Source organism: Panthera onca, chromosome B1 (genome assembly GCF_046562875.1).
Source record: "Panthera onca isolate mPanOnc1 chromosome B1, mPanOnc1 haplotype 2, whole genome shotgun sequence".
NCBI classification, from domain to species: Eukaryota; Metazoa; Chordata; class Mammalia; order Carnivora; family Felidae; genus Panthera; species Panthera onca.
Window position 1 is genome coordinate 1,066,755 of NC_138342.1, and position 15,992 is coordinate 1,082,746.

A 15,992-nucleotide genomic window follows, 5' to 3' on the forward strand; every position below is an offset into this window, starting at 1 on the left:
TGGAGAGAGAGAGGTGTGCACTACGGTGGCCAGGGGGAGAGGAGCCAAGCCACAGCTGTGGTCCTGACAGTGGCCAAGGTGTGCGTGTGTGTGCATACACGTGTGCGTGTGCAGAAGAGGCCACCCTGAGAGCTCCTTCAGTAAAACGATCACTGAGAAGTGGACACTGAAAAGACGTGGCTGGGCTTCTGGCTAGAACCACGGGTCAAAGGTCAGGGGCTGGCACCACGGCAGAGAAACACTCCAAGGCCAGAAAGGCCCTGGGCTCCCCTGGGCGGGCACCTGAGGCACACTCACCCTGCAGGCGGGCTGGCGGCGGCCGTGCCCAGCTTGCCGGCCGTCTGGTCCGCCTCCAGCTGTGCCAGCAGGCCGTCTATCTGCCCGATCATCTGCTGCACTCTCCGCGTCAGCCTCTTGCTGGCCTTAGACTCCTCCACACAGACCTCTGTGCCCGCCTTTGAAAGTTCCTTGATCTCTTGCAAGTCCTAATGAAATGATTTAGCGATAAAAGATTGTCTCAAAAAAAAAAAAAAATCCACAGGAAGAGGAAATAACAAAATTAACTTTATCTTGTAACAATTAAATTAACCCAAAGTGGTATCACAAAGATAAAAAGTTCCAGGTCATTAACAAAACAGAAACCCACCAATTCCAGCCACGGAAAGCTTGGTTCTGCAAACCCAAATACTGTTTCTGTAGCAAAGAATGGAATCTATTTGAGTCTCAGCTTTCTTCATGTTTCTTTTAAGAGAATAAATGGTTGAAAAAATTAAGGAACAAGAAATGTCTTCTTAAACCCTGAGTCATGATTTTCCCTGTGAGCAGCATTACAGGGAGGATGGAAAACGGGGCTAGAGACGAGGAACCGTCTCTTCCGAGTACGTCTGTGAAAACACAGCTCTTTTACACCTTTTTACAAAGTAGGCTCTACACCCAACGTAGGGCTAGAGCTCACGACCCCGAGATCAAGAGTTGCACACTGCACCAACTGAGCCAGCCAGGTGCCCCAAAACACAGCTCTTTAAAAGCAGATTAGAAAGTAATATTTAGAAAACAAACATGTTTTCCTTAGAAACACACACACACACACACACACACACACAAAGTGTACGTAACAAAGAAATCTCTTTCCGGGAAATGTGAATGAAACTAAGATTTCCTTTATCAAACGACCAGGCTTTTTATCCCATCCCTCACGTGCCTTTAGAAACCACAAGGGGCAGGCCCCTGTGGACGAGGAGGGTGGACGGCCAGCACCGCAGGACTGGAGCAGGTGCCGTTCATCAGTCGTGGAGCAGAAGGGGTACCGAGCACCCTGGGATTTCTTTCCCGGTCCAGGTCTGTGGAGCGGCCCCCACCCCCTCACCTGGCGGCCCCGCCCACCTCGCTGTAGTCCTGCTTCCGGTGCTGCACCCCCCCACCTGGCAGCCCCGCCCACCTGGCACCCCCTCATCTGACCGCCCCCCACCTGGCAGCCCCACCCACCTCACTGTAGTCCTGCTTCCGCTGCTGCACGCCCCCACCTGGCGGCCCCGCCCACCTGGCACCCCCTCATCTGACCCCCCCCCCCACCTGGCGGCCCCGCCCACCTGGCACCCCCTCATCTGACCCCCCCCACCTGGCGGCCCCGCCCACCTCGCTGTAGTCCTGCTTCCGCTGCTGCACGCCCCCACCTGGCGGCCCCGCCCACCTGGCACCCCCTCATCTGACCCCCCCCCCCACCTGGCGGCCCCGCCCACCTCGCTGTAGTCCTGCACATCTTCCTTCAGCAGCTCCAGCTCCTCCTTCTCCTTGGTCAGGGACGACTTCTGCTCTTTCAGCTTCGAGCAGGCATTGCTGATGATGTCGATTTCCTCTTTCGTTATTTCCTCTTCCTGTGGAGAAAACAAAGGCACACCAGGGAAAACCCGGTCGAAGGAAAGCCCTTCCCCCTCCACCCCGCCGGAGAGTCTGCTCCCACCGCGGTGGGCAGAGGCCAGCAGAGACGCGCAGGGCCCGCGCTCACCGCCCACGGTGCCCGGGCGCGCCCCGAGCGTGGATCCGACGTGCACGCGCACTCAGGAAACCATCGGCCACCCCAAAACCCCGGGGGTCACACACGGAGCAGGTCCCAGAGAGCGAGCTCCTGCACACGTGCCCTCGCTCTCCTTCTGAGTGGGAGACCCCGCGCTGTCTCACGCCTTTCAAGTGCTGAAGAGTATCCCATCCGGAGCACCTACCCAGCGCGCTCACCCACCGTTTTATATTGTAGCTCCTTTGAGCTTCCACAGACGTCTTAGAAGACGTCTGTCTGTGTCAACAAAAAGCCTACTGGGATTTTGATGGTTCTGAATCTGTACATCGGTTGGAGAACTAACACCTCGCACGCATCTACGAGCGCAGGAAATCTGATTTAGGTAATCAATCTCAACACTTTACAGCATTCAATGTACAGGTCAAATTTCTCCCTAGTAGTTCACTTTAGGGGCTGGAAATGATACACTCTTTGAAATTTCGACCCCACTGCTCATCACCAGTACAGAGGACACGGCTGATTTGTAGCTGCTCACACCGTCTGTGAACAGGCAGTTTCATTTCTTCCTTTTGACGGAGTGGTTTTATTTTTTCTTGCCTAGGTGTCCTGGCCACAACCTCTGCATGGTGCGTAGCATAAGTGGGCGCCCTCGCCAGGGGCCATGCCAGCCGCGGCATCCCTGCAGATGTCCTCACTGGGGTGAGAGGGTTCCCCTCCACTGGCCGAGAAGTGTGTTTTTAATCAGGAAGAGGCTGGATTCTGTGAAGTACTTCCGCATTTACAGAGATGATCGTCTGTGGCTTTTCCCCTCAGCGTCTTGCCACTGTGCCGTGTTCCCGGACAAGCCCCCCGAGACCACGGTTATCCTTTTCAGAGAACAGATGCAAGGGACCCGCTGCATGTCTGCCGACAACTTTCACACCGTGTTCACAAAGGACGCGGTTCCGAAGGCTTCTCCTGCGGACCTGGTGTTGGCTGATGCTGCCGATGCTCGCCGCAGTGAGCGAGGAAACGACCCCCCTTCGCTTTCTGCAAGCAGTCTGTGTGGGACCCCTTCCCTACACATTTGGACTCACAGGAGCCTCGCCTGTGAAGCCACGTGGGCCTGGGTTTCTCCGTGGAAAGGCTCTCGGCACAAGCTCGATTTCTGCGCTGAGGGAGAGCCGTGAGGGTTCTCCATCCGGGCCCCGCAGACAGTCAGCGCCGCTAAACCCTACAGGGCCGCACTGCAAGAGGGGACAAGCCACTTGTTCCACCCACTCTTTACGGCATCTTTCTGGGGAAGAAAGGTCCTTCACTTAATTTTTTTAAAGGTTTGTGCTTCTTGCTAAGAAATCCTCGTTAAGCCCTAGTTCTCCTGAGACTCCTAAACGTTTTTCCACACTTAGGTCTTTAACCCGCTAGAAGTGGGGTGCATCCGCTTCCGTGAAGACAGCTGGGCACTCCCGCTGGACTTAATGACAGGTGCCTCCTTCCTCCTGAACCACGTGGGCCCAGCCGCGTTCCATCTCTGCTCAGCTGTCTACATCCCCGCCTTGCCCCACCTTAAAAACAACCCTGACACCTCGGGCCCTGGCCCTGACCCTTCCCTGGGTCACCCTTTGCGGCCAGCTTGGCCAAGTTCTTGGGACCCTCTCTCCCCGCCCCTGTCCCCCACCCGATGTGCCAATACCGCCACAGGTCTGCTTCCATCTGTCTCCTAGGTCCGGGATGGCCTTGGCCTCCCTCCCCACCACTGTCCCCACCCCCCAGCAGAGGTCTGCCCTGAGCCCCAGGCCTCCCTGCCACCTGCTCCAGCGCCCCCCCCCCCCGAAGGCCTGGAGAAGGCTGAGACACCCCAGGGGGCCTTTCCTGCCACCTCTGCTCCAAACTGCTCCCGCCAAGGCCACAGACCACCTCCCCCTACCCATTTGGAGTCAGTCTTCAGGCCTCCCCCACCAGACCCTCAATACCCCTGACAAGGCCCACCCTCCCCTGGACGCAGCCCCCTCTACCCCAGGCGTCAACGTGTCGGACCGCAGAAGCGGGGCCTCCACAGCCCCGTCTCTTCTGACCTCTGGACCTGGAGGCCACCTGGGACCCTGCTTGAAATCCCCCAACATGGATCTGCTGCCCGGGCCTCACTCCTCCTCCGCCATCTGTCTACCTGACTCCTGGGAGATCAAGACGGAAGGCGTCCCACAAGGGGAGGGGGCTACAGACAGGACAGTGAGGCCACCCTGAGAAGAACCCCTAGGGTGCACAGCACATCAGACTGGGGCAGGGGAGGGGATGGGACAGGTGACAGCAGGCGGGCCCTCCCACTGCACAGCCCAGCCAATAAAAGGGCCTGTGGACCTGCCTCCAGGCATGGGGGGCCCTGACACTCGGGGTACAGAGGGCTGGGAGGAGGGGGTGCTAAGTAATGGATGCCTCGACCTTCCAGGTGCTCAGGCCCAAAGCCTGGAGCCCAGCTGGCTCTTCTCACACCACAGTGGGCCTCCCAGAAACATCGCCAACCTGCGGCCTCACCTCCTCGCCCCACAGCTACCTACTATTGTCCAAAGCCAGGCCGTGACCCCCGTGGCCCTGTCTCCTCAGGAGCCCCTGCTGCACAAGCCAGCCCCCCTTCACCCTCGGGTTGAGCTCCCACACAGCCTCCACCCCTGGGGGGGGAGGGGAGGGAGGGGGCGCCTGCGCGGTTACCTTTGAGCCTTCCAGGACGGGGGCGGGGTCCTTCAGGGCCTCTGACGGCAGAGTCACCTCAGACACTTCTGGCTGCAGCTCGGCCACAGGCCTCCCAGGGACGGCCTCTGCCGTCACGTCCGGCTCTGCTTCCTTCTGAAATGCAAGACCACTGCCAGCTCAGTGCCTCTGGCCGCCGTCCCGAGGCGTCCACACCGGCCCAGGCTAGGGGCGCGCTCTCAACAGGCCTGCTCCGAGCTGGCGGGCGCTGTAAGAACCTGTCAACCAGCAGCAGGTGACGCGCCTTCTGTGGGCTTCGCGGCGGGACCCCAACAGGTGCAGTGACGCGGCCCGGGGGGCTGGGCGCTGGCGCTTCCCAGGTCAACCAAGGCCCCTGTGTAAAGCGGCTACGGAGTCTGATTCCATCCTCGGCCCTGCCCTGACAGCTCTGGGAAGCTGCCCGCACCTTCCAGAGGAGACACCTCAAGGCCCACGTGACCTGCCAGCCAGGTCCTGCCCCCACTTCAGAGCCGCGGCCCCCCCGCCCCGAGCACCCCTGCGTCCGCTGTGCCACCCGACGGCTCCAGGAAGGACCAAGGAGGCGGACCGTAGGGACCCGGACCCGGTCCACCAGCAGTCTCTGGGAAGGCCGGAAGACCAGCTGCGGCCTGTCCCCCGCTCCATGCGGCCCCCTCTGGGCGGGTCCAGGGGCCCTGCTGGCCGCTCACCGCCGCCTCTGAGAGTCTGCGCAGCTCCTTCTCCCGGTGCTCCTGCCGGATGGCCGCCTCCTCCTGCAGGGTGGCCTCCAGCTTCGCCTTGTTGTCCACCTGCTCGCCCTCCACCTCGGCCGCCTTCACCTGCGCTTCTTTCGCCTTCAGAGAGGGGACACCTGTGAGGGGGGGATGCCGGAGAGGCTCACGCAGCACCCTGCCCCCAGCCTGTGTTTCTGAGAGGGGCCGCCGTCCGGGCTTCCGAGGGGAATGGATCACACCGCGGGGACCCCAGCCGCGGGCAAAGGCCACCAGGCGGCCAAGGGTCACCCTCTGCACACACCACCGGAGTCTTCGACGTTCAGAGAAAAGATGCGACGAGAGAGAAGCAGGGGGGGTGGATCCAAGGGCTGCCCTGGCCGAGGAGGGGGCCTTGTCTGCAGCTGCTCCCCCCAGAAGCGAGAGGGCCCCTTCCGGAGTGAGCCGCGGAAGGCGGTACGCACCACGATCTCCGGGAGCGTCTGCAGCGTGGACTTGAGCTGGTCGGCGGGCGAGAGGGTGTCGGGGAGGTACATGGCCCGGGACAGGATGAGCAGGGACGTGGGGATCTCCTGATGAAGGTGCAGCTCCAGCCACTGCAATCGGGGGTTCGAGACAGACTCACCCACTGGCCGCGCCCCGTCTGCCTAACCCGGGACCCGGACCCTGGAACGGTCGTCTCTGTTCTGGCTTGATGGGGGAGGAGGACTCGAGCGGGTGGGCGCACCGAGTCGCCGAAGGAAGTTCTCCCGAGAACGGGGGTCCTCAGGTTCCACCACGCCCACCTACCGCTGCCTCTTACGACCTGCCGCCCGCCCTCAGGGAGTCAAGCACAAGATGCCACACGGCACGGCGGCCGGGCTCAGAAGAAATTGAGCGAGACGCCCAGACTCTGTTACCGAAGCTCTTCACTTAGAAGTCACGTAAAAAAAAAAATGAACCACAACGGTAGCACCCGTGGCCTCATGAGGCCCTCAGGGCCCCGCGTGCCTGCCGAGCGCCCGCACTGCTTACGGCTGTTTCGTGATACAAAGACGACCTTTAAAGTGACAAGGAAGCCCATGAACATGTGTGGACACTATCTGGACGCAGGACGGGAGGTGGGACAAGAAGGAAGACGCACAAACACTCGGATCCCCGACAGCGCCGTGGGGGCAGCGCCCACACTCACACGTGTCCTGAGCGTGCTCAGAGAAGACTAGACACAATCCCAGGCACGCGTGGGGGAAGACATGGGGAGACTCACCGCCCAGAGAAGGCTCCGTCTGGGGGCCACATAACAAACACCGCTTGTGTCGAAGGAGAAGCGGGTACTGACATATATCCGTCTACACGCGGAGGGGAACCGCCAAGGAGGGTGCCGGCCGGCACCGGACACGCCATATGTCTTCGGACGCGACAGCTGAATCGCTGTGAACGCGGAATGTCGCCTCCCACTCAACCTGATGCCAGCTGCAGAGCTGGCCGCTGGGTCCCGATCGAGGGCCCTCCGGGCTGCCAGAGGCGTCAAGACAGCCGAGAGAGGCCCCTGGGGTGGGCTGGCCCGGGGCCTATTTACCCAGAGGTCTCTGGCCTCGGTTAAGAGACCGACTGAAATTTCAAGGGAAGTTAACCTCATCCTCATCTGTCCACAGATGACCAGAAGGGGACAGTAAGGCCGTTATCGACCAAGAGCAGGGGAGAAAAACCAGGCAACATTCAGAGCCGTGAACACAGGGCACGTGACAGGGTCACCACACCCTCGTCCGGACCCCCAGCCAGGGTGGGGGGGGGCTGACGCCACCGGATCCCGGGGAGGTCTTGGCACAACAAGCCTATCGACGCTGGCCCGACGGAAGGGAAAGCCCCTCAACCACGCACCTGCTTCAGCTGCTCCCTCAGACGATCCTCTGTGACTCCAAGGGCCCGCATGCCTCGTGCCCGACACGCTGACTGCAATTCCTTGACGTTCAGGCTGTCCACCCCTTCCTCGGCGATTAGCTACAAAAGAAAGTCGACAAACCACACACGGAAAGGTCATCAGAGGTGGTGGCGCTTATGTGACACGCTTGGAACCCAGCGTCTGAATGCCAGACGCTTCCCTGATGTGCCTCACCAAGCGCAGGACGAATCGCCACCACTGAGGCCTCCGCTCCGGGTCCGGAGTGACCAGGCTGTCCGGTGGGGCGCGGGGGCCTCGGGGAAGCGCACGGTGGCCAGGACCGATCCGGCCTCTGCCCAGGCCCGGCTCCTCGCTCTCAGCGTCCCCTTCCTCTTCCGCCGCCTCTTTGTGAACACCCCGGCTCTCCTCCCCACCCCGCCACGGGTTCTCAGGATCCTCAGGACAGAGGAGGAAGGAGGGAGAGCGGGGCGAGCCTGACCGCAGCCAGAGCCCCCTCCCTCCTCCTCAGCCTGAGACTACGGTGACGCAAGGGAGAAAAATAAACCAGAGTCCCGGAGACAGAAGACACAGAATGTCGTGGAGACGGTGCAGGGGCGGCAGGGGAGGGGAGAGAAGAAAGAACCAGAGTGGCCCCAAGTCGATGCCACGCAGGGGTGCACCCGCCACCTCATTCGGCCCCACTCAACCTCACGACGACCCCGCGAGGCAGACGGGTCCATCACTTCCCTTTTCCAAAGGAAGCGTCTCATCCCGGGCTGACTGGAGATCAACACGCAGGTGTGACAGGGTTTCTCCCAGCGGTAGCGTCTCACGAACCATAGTGACAAAACCATACCCAGAATGACAGCAGGACACCAAGCCGGTCATGGCAGAAAACCTTTCTTGTCCTTCTACAGACACACCGGCACCTCCTGAACCCGTGGCGACCACTAATCCAGCCTTCACGCGCAGGTCTGTGTGTGAAGCATGTTGCACGGGTGGGGTCGCACGCACGCACGCACACGCTGCTGGGGATTCCTGGAAGACTCCTGCAGGCTGTCGAGCACGTTAACAACGGCTTCTCTTTCGGGTGCTAACTAGCACTGCACGGTAGGACCATCCTGGCTGACCTTCTCCCATCGCAGGACAACTGGGCTGTTTCCGGTGTGGGCTTATAATGGAAAACCTCGTTTTTTTCCCTCTCCCCATCTTCCTGTGGGAAACACGAATTCCACGGCGCTTCCGAGTCTATCTCCTCATATGGCGTTTTCGGTGGTCGCTCTGGGTATTACCGATGGACGCACGCCCTCTGCGTCCTTGTTCGGGTCCAAGCGAAATGTGGAAACCTCACCCCCGGACGCCCCTCAGCCCTCTCCTACTCTACTCTACTCTCCTACTCCTACTCTAAGCTCATCTTAATGCTTCTGTGTCAACTATCACACGGACTTTAGAAGGCAAACGAGAAGGAAAGTCTACTGGGTTTACCCATATTTTGCTGACCACCTTCTTTCTTCTTCGTGTTCCAGAGATCTTTGAACAACACGGGCTTAAACTGTCCACAGGTCCACTTATGCACAGGTGTCCCTCGACACAGCAGTGCTGTAAACGTCCGTTTTCTTTTCCCTAGCTTACTTTGTTACACAAACACAGTATAGAATACACGTAACACACAAAATAGGGACTAATGAACCGTTTATGTTCTCGGTAAGGCTTCAGGTCAATAGTAGGCCATCAGCAGTTAAGTTTCTGGGGAGCCTAATGTCCTGCACGGAGGGCGGGGCTGTGCCACCTGCTGGCCCACCGTGGGGCAACAGAGAACAGGACGCCCCTCTGCCGTTTTTAATGGAGTCAAATCCACGTGGTTTGGGTATTTTTCCCTTTAATCTTGGGCATTTTGTTTCTTTCTAAGAACTCAACTTGAAACATCACAGAGCCAAGAATCCTGTAACAAGTGCGACTGTAAACACTGCCTTTTTATACACACTCACCATGGACTTTTGCTGCCTTCTAGACAATTTATTTTGCCACGCGGTATGACTGCAGCTGTGTTAACTTACACGCTGTAACCTTATTTCACTCACGCGTAAAGGAAAGTTCTACTGTGCCGGGACCGTGCCGGGGGAGCGCGGGGCCCAGTGTCCTAAGCCCCACGTTGTTCAAGGGTTGATTACTTCCTGTTTAGAGACCCTCCTCCAGGTTCTCGCGGGGCAGACGTGCTGCTGGCCGTTCTGTTTCCTTCTCCTGAGAAGGTCTTGATTCTCCCCTCTTTTTCAGAGGATATTCGCTGGATACAGGATTCTGAGTTGACAGGTTTTTTCCAGTATGTGAAAAATACTGTTCCCTCCTCCTGGCTGCCACAGTCTCTGATAAGCAGCTTGCTGTCCCTGGAGTCACCCTCCCTGTGCCAGACGCCGGTCTCGCTCACTGCCGTCACAATTACCTGTCCTCGGCGCTGCTTAGTGTCACGGTGACGGGTCTTCGTGTAGATTTCTTTGGGTTGTTCCTGCTTGAGGTTCACCCAGCTTCTAAAATGTGTTGACTTCAGGGGCACCCGGGTGGCTCAGTTGGTCGTGCATCCTACTCTCGATTTCAGCTCAGGTCACAGTCTCTCAGGTTGTGAGTCTGAGCCCCATGTCGGGCTCTGCGATGCGATGACAGCACGGACACTGCCTGGAATTCTCTCTCTCTCTGTCCTTACCCTGCTCACACACTCGTGCATGCGTGCATGCTCTCTCTCACAAAACACATAAGCTTTAAAAACAAATACAAATAAAATGTGTTGACTTAGGTCTTTTACTGAATGTGGAAAGTGTTCAGGAGTTATTTCTTCAAGCACCTTCCCAGCTCTAGCCTCCCTCCCCTCTTTGCAGAACTCCGATGACGAGTATGTTAGATGCTTTCCTCTAGTCCCACAGGTGGCTGAAACCCTGCTTGTTTTTTAACTGTTTTCTCAGATGTTCAAATGGGTGATTTTTTTAAAGTTTTTATTTATTTAAGTGATCTCTATACCCAACGTGGGGCTTGAACTCACAACCTCAGATCAAGAGTCGCACACTCCTTGGGGCACCTGAGTGGCTCAGTCAGTTAAGCGTCTGACTTCGGTTCAGGTCGTGATCTCACAGTTCGTGAGTTCGAGCCCCGCCTCGGGCTCTGTGCTGACGGCTCAGAGCCTGGAGCCTGCTTCAGAGTCTGTGTCTCCCTCTCTCTCTGCCCCTTCCCCACTCACACTCTGTCTCCCTCTCTCTCAAAAATGAATAAAACATTAAAAAAAAAAAAAAAAAAAAGTGGCACGCTCCTTCAACTGAGCCAGCCAGTGCCCCAAACGGGCAATTTCTACAGTTTTATCTTAAAAGTTCACTGATCCTGTCTCCTGTCCTCTCCTTTCTCCTGTAGAGCTCATCCACTGAGCTTTTTATTTTGGATTGTATTTTTCAATTCTAAATTTCCATTTGGTTTTTCTTCCTCCTCTTTTTTAATGCTTATTTATGTATTTAGAGGGAGACCGCGCAAGCAGGGGAGGGGCAGAGACAGGGAGGGAGAGAGAGAATCCCAAGCACCCCCCACGCTCACAGCGTGGAGCTGCCTGGGGCTCGATCTCACCAATTGTGAGCTCATGACCTGAGCGGAAATCAAGACCTGACATCCAACCGACTGAGCCCCCCAGGGGCCCGTCTCCTCCTCTTTTCTCCTGGGAGGCTGTGTCTCCACGCGGCTCACTCCCTAGCTGCCCGGTGAGGTGCCACAGGCGGCTCCTTTGGGCCTGCTGTGTGCTTCCTCACCTCCGGTCTCCGGGCTGGCCCCACTGCTTGGCTCCTCTCACGGGGACGTGAGAATCCTTTCTCAAGCCCTCCGAACACAAAGCCTAAGCCCTGCGTGTCGCTTACTGCAGCTGGCCACTCTGACCACACTAGTAACAAAGGCCAAGTCCCACGTCCTCCCTTGCTCCCGCTTCCTGGTCCCCAGGGGCATCAGCGTCTCACGTAGTCCTGAGCAGGGGCTGTACCCGCTTCTAGCGCAAACGTGAGTCACAAGCTCCCTTTGATGGCTGATCTGTCTGTGCCCCCTCTCGGTTACACCCACAAATTACACCCGTGGTAGTTTGGAACAAGCAGGGGGCTGCCTCGTTGCTGCCAGGCTCCCCATTCAGCCTCCGCCAAGCCCCAGAAGAGAAGCCGGGGTAGCGGGGAGCCCTCCACGCACCTCCGGGGCTGCCAGGGGCAGGCTGGCCCCACCTGGCCTCTGGACGCCATCCCCACGGGGTGTGCAGGGAAGGTCTTGGAACTGCCAGCCCCTGCTGGTCTCTATGGACACTGTGCCCCGGGGGCCGGAGCGGCAGCTCGTTACCACCCGCCGGGGAGGAAGGAGCAGCCTCGTCAGCTTTCCCTGACGCCACACCAGTTGTGACATCCTGAAGAGGGTGGAGGTCTCAGCCCTCACCCACCGGCGCCTGCCGTAGGGGGACTACTTCCTCTAGTGTCTGGCTGGAGTAGAGCGTTACTGTCTGAAGACTTCTGTCCTGCTAGGCAGCCCCTTTCCTTAAAAAAAAAAAAAAAAAAAAAAAAAAAAAAAAAAAAGTTTATTTACTTATTTTGAGAGAGAGAGCACGAGCGTGGAAGGGGCAGAGAGAGGGAGAGAGACCTCACCAACCGTGACATCATGACCTGAGGCAAAATCAAGAGTCGGACGCTTAACCAACTGAGCCTCCCAGGCGCCCCTGGAGAGCCCCTTTCCTGTCCTCTGGCCAGAGGGAGCAGGCTTTTCTCAGGGTTGTTTTTGTGTGTGTTTTAAATAATCTCTCTACCCAACGTGGGGCTCGAACTTACAACCCTATTGGTAAGAGCCCTGCCCGTCAGGGCTTCCGGAGTCCGCACTCATCAGCAAGCCTCAGCGGCCGCTCCTTCAGCACCAGGGCGCGAAGACCCACCTGGTTGGTCCTGGGGTCCCAGGGTCGTCTTCTCCCACTTCTCAGAGACTTCTTGTATTTGGTTTTTACTTCACATCCAGGACAGCGGAGGCCCAGGCCACCTTCCTGACAGGGCAGGCTGTTCTGTTTCATAGGGCTCTGAGGCACTGAGCTGTGATTCGTCCAAGGTCACAAAGCAAGGGAGTGGCCAGGACTCCAGCCGGGGGCCACCTGCCCCTAGCTGCCTCTCCTGAGGTGGGGGCAGCCACACGCAGGCTCCCGGGGAGTGAGGTGGCCCCCCGAGGACTGCCCATGCCAGCCCCCCTCACGCCCACAGAGTGGGTGTCCCGAGCGCCCTCCGAGATGCAATGCGTACACAGCGGAGAAGGACTTCCTTTCAACCCTACAAACCCGCAGTGATGGCCTGCCACTTCCAGCTACGGCAAGGAGCCGGTTTTTGCCAGATCGGCACCCCTGCTGACAGCTACTAGCAAAACCAGCTGAAACGAACACAGACACAGGCTCGGAGGCACCAGAAAGCTAGCACAACAGGGCTCGGGGACAGCAAGATTACGCAGACCGGGAAAGACGGGGCAACCACGGGGGTGTGAGCCACTGGGGACCCAGCGACACTTGCCGACGCGTAGCGCAGGCTCAGAGTCCAGGCCAAAGGCCCCTGCTCAGAGGCAGAGACACCCCGCCAGAGCCAAGAGGCTGCCGCCCAGGGAGAGGGAAGCGCAGGAGACACTCTGGCGTCGGGTGTCCGGCTAAGCAGCACGCAAGCGAGGAGCCGGGCAGGAAATGTGCACAGAGCAGGGGGTGCTCCTGGGCTCTGGTCCGCAGGGGGCACCGCGAGGAAGGGACACAGGGGAGCTGCAGCCCACACTCTGTCAGGGGAGCAAACCAGAGGCAGCAGGGCCGGCCCCGATCCGTGGCTAGTGGTCTCAGGCCGAGCGGCCCCTCTCTAGCGGGGCAGACCCAGGCGGGCCCTGCCTGGAACCTCGGAAACTTCCCACAGACAACGTCTAGGTCCAGGAAGGAGACACTGCAAGCCAGCCCGAGAAAGCAAACAGGACAAAAAGACCTACAGACCACAGCTACTGGAGTGGTCAGACACGAACTATGATGAGCATGTTCGAGAACACAGAGAAGCGGCCGGGAGAAGAGACCGGACACCTCCGAGGTGCCTGTTCGGCCAGCAGATGCCGCAGATTCTGGGGCCAGCAGCACTCTCGGAGAAAAGGGAGAGGTTTAGCAGCTCTTCCCGGAAACACACTGGAGGGCACATGCAGTGTGGCCGCTGGGCTGTGGGCGGGCCCGGTGGGGGGACACAGCGGTCAGCACAGCCCTAGGAGCAAGGTGGTTGCTTTTGACCTCCTGCCCTTTTCCTCAGGAGCCCCAATCCTAGGTCACTCTTCTTATGAAAACTGTCAAAGATCGGTAACAAAAATCTGTGTCAAAAGAGGGTGGCTTCTGTTTTGTTTTTTGGTGCAAGAAGATGATTTTATTAAAGCACGGGGACAGGACCCGTGGGCAGAAAGAGCTGCCAAAAGACGTTTATCACAGCGCTGCTTAGGGGGGGCAAAACGTTAGCTAAAGTACCGGTGAATAAATCACGACGTGTCCACACCATGAAACATCAGGCAACCGCTAAAATTCACCTTTTCAACAAATACTTAGCGACACGGGCAGGTCTCCTAATGTCACGCCAGGGGACAGACCGTAAGGGCCGTGCGGTTCCAACGTCATTCCAGGAGACGCACGCGCACGCTGGGTGTGTGCACGCAGGCCACGGTGGGCAGAGGCACAAAGTGCCCACCGCCGCGATCTGGGAACGACAGGACCGCTGGTGACTCCGCCTCTCCTACGGTCAGGACACCGGAGCCCCAGGTGCCTGGAGAGGGTGGTCGCGAGTGCGGGTGCCCACCTTGTCGTCGGCCTTGATGGAGCGCAGCCTCATGGTGAGCTGGAAACGCAGGAAGTTGTTGGTGCCGATGGACTGCAGCTCCAGCAGCTTGCACAGGGCCACCAGCTGCGGTCGCGTCAGGTTGTCCAGGGTCAGCTCGTCCTCGAACAACTTGGAAAAACGCAGGATCTCCTCGTTGCTGGGTCTCTCGCCGGTCTCTCGGATCTGTGGGAACAATCAAGCGAGCCACCCACTGGGTGGGGGGGCTCCCTAGCACCGCCCACGGCCTCGGGCCACACGCCCCGGCTGGAAGTGCCCCAGACCATCCACAACCCCCCTTCGGATCTCCCTGGTCACCAGGCTCCTCCTGGGGAGCAGCCCCTCGAGGGCGCCAGGCGCCCAGCCAGCACTGGCTCCCCCGGGGTGATGCCTCCCTGCAGCTTCCAGCCCCCTTCCCGCTCGTGGACCCTTCCCGCCCATGCCAGCAGAGCCGTGGCTGTGGCTGTGGCTGTGGAGCAGCCTCGGGGCCCATCCCCTCCTCCCCCCCAGCCTGGCCCCCCAGCTCGTCACAACGGCAGGGTCTTAGTTCCGAATCTACTGAACTCTGCCTCCCCTGGGGCTGCTGCAAAGTACGGAGCCACAGGCAAATAATTCTGATGTCAGCAAGCTCAGGACAGCAGGCCCAACCAACATCCCCAGCAGGGTTAAACCCCCTAGGGCACCAGCCCACGGCCAACTGGGGGCTCCACTCCCGCATCCCGCAGACCAGTGAACAAGAGGGACGGGAGGCGCGCCCCTATGTAAGACGGGGTGGCCCTGAGGCTCTACCCGGCACTCGGGACCACAGGGCTGAGGCCCCCAGGGCTCTGAAGCATCACAGCACCTTCTGGAAAAACACGGAGAAGTCTTTGGTGGCATTCCCCTTGGCTGCCTTGTTCTTCAGGGCCATCTCCTCGATGGTGTCCTGGAGGAACTTGGCCAGCTCCAGCTTGACCCGCAGCTCCTTCTTCAGCCTCTCCTCCTGTGAGGTCAAAGAGGGGGTGCTACCCTCCCCTGGCCCGCACCCCGGCCCCCGCCTGCTTCCACCCAGCACGGGGTCCGCTTTACCCCTCAGCCCGGCACCTCCCGCACTTTCCCGAGCGGCGCGGGGCGTGCTCCCCCCGGGGACTGTGCCTTCCCAGACTTGTGCTTCCAGTTCGGGGCCTGAGAAGACAGTCGTGGGGTCCCTCAGGGCAGGGACCGGCCGCTGAAGCTTTAAGCTTCGTGGGTGGGCCGTTGGGCCGTGAGTGAAACAACGCTGTGACTGCGGGGACAGCAGATGGGCCCTGCCCTCCGCAGGTCGCACCGCCCACGGGCGGCCTCTCCCCGTGGCCTGAAGGACAGTGGGCTACAGAAACCGTACTTTAAAACACATTCAAAGAAAAACAACTCCGTAACCCACCGTCTACTAATCACAGCACAGCATGACCAAGTTAGGAAGAAAACATACAACTTCAAAACCATCGACCATCTGAACGTCAGTCACAAACAACGCGGATGTCGTAACTACGTCCAAATTTGCTCTGAAACGAGCTCACGGCCCCGACGCCCCGTCACCTTGATGGACTGGGTCTCGAACGTGGACGGCAACATGTTGGGGAAGAGCTTCACGGCGACAGGGAGCAGGAACTCCATGAACGGCACCACCACAAAGACCAGGAAGGGGACCAGGCGAAAGAGGTCAGCGCATATCCGGAGAAACTGGGAAAAGGCGGAAGGGAGCAGGGGTGAGGCGTCAACACCGCTCACAACGACCGTCAGGGGCGCGACGGCAGCCCAAGCCCGACGGGGGTCGGCGAGCCCAGCACGCTGCTCCCAAAGGCATCTGTTTCTCCAGCGTCCACACCGCGGGAAGA

At 59.1% G+C, this 15,992-nt stretch overlaps 1 protein-coding gene across 2 annotated transcripts in view; it reads right to left on the reverse strand.

Annotated features, from left to right (window-relative positions):
• The window catches only part of LETM1 (leucine zipper and EF-hand containing transmembrane protein 1), a 40,279-nt gene that overhangs the window by 4,896 nt on the left and 19,391 nt on the right, over positions 1 to 15,992 (reverse strand). The window contains exons 4-12 of one of the 2 annotated variants that reach the window (XM_060655564.3): positions 15,694 to 15,837; positions 14,981 to 15,118; positions 14,119 to 14,322; positions 7,288 to 7,407; positions 5,892 to 6,023; positions 5,407 to 5,550; positions 4,700 to 4,831; positions 1,740 to 1,874; positions 298 to 485 (exon numbers count right to left, since the gene is read on the reverse strand). In XM_060655564.3, the coding sequence (XP_060511547.1) occupies positions 298 to 485; positions 1,740 to 1,874; positions 4,700 to 4,831; positions 5,407 to 5,550; positions 5,892 to 6,023; positions 7,288 to 7,407; positions 14,119 to 14,322; positions 14,981 to 15,118; positions 15,694 to 15,837 (1,337 nt within the window). Of the gene's footprint in view, positions 1 to 297; positions 486 to 1,739; positions 1,875 to 4,699; positions 4,835 to 5,406; positions 5,551 to 5,891; positions 6,024 to 7,287; positions 7,408 to 14,118; positions 14,323 to 14,980; positions 15,119 to 15,693; positions 15,838 to 15,992 lie in introns of both variants that reach the window. The other variant, XM_060655563.3, reaches the window with a different exon arrangement.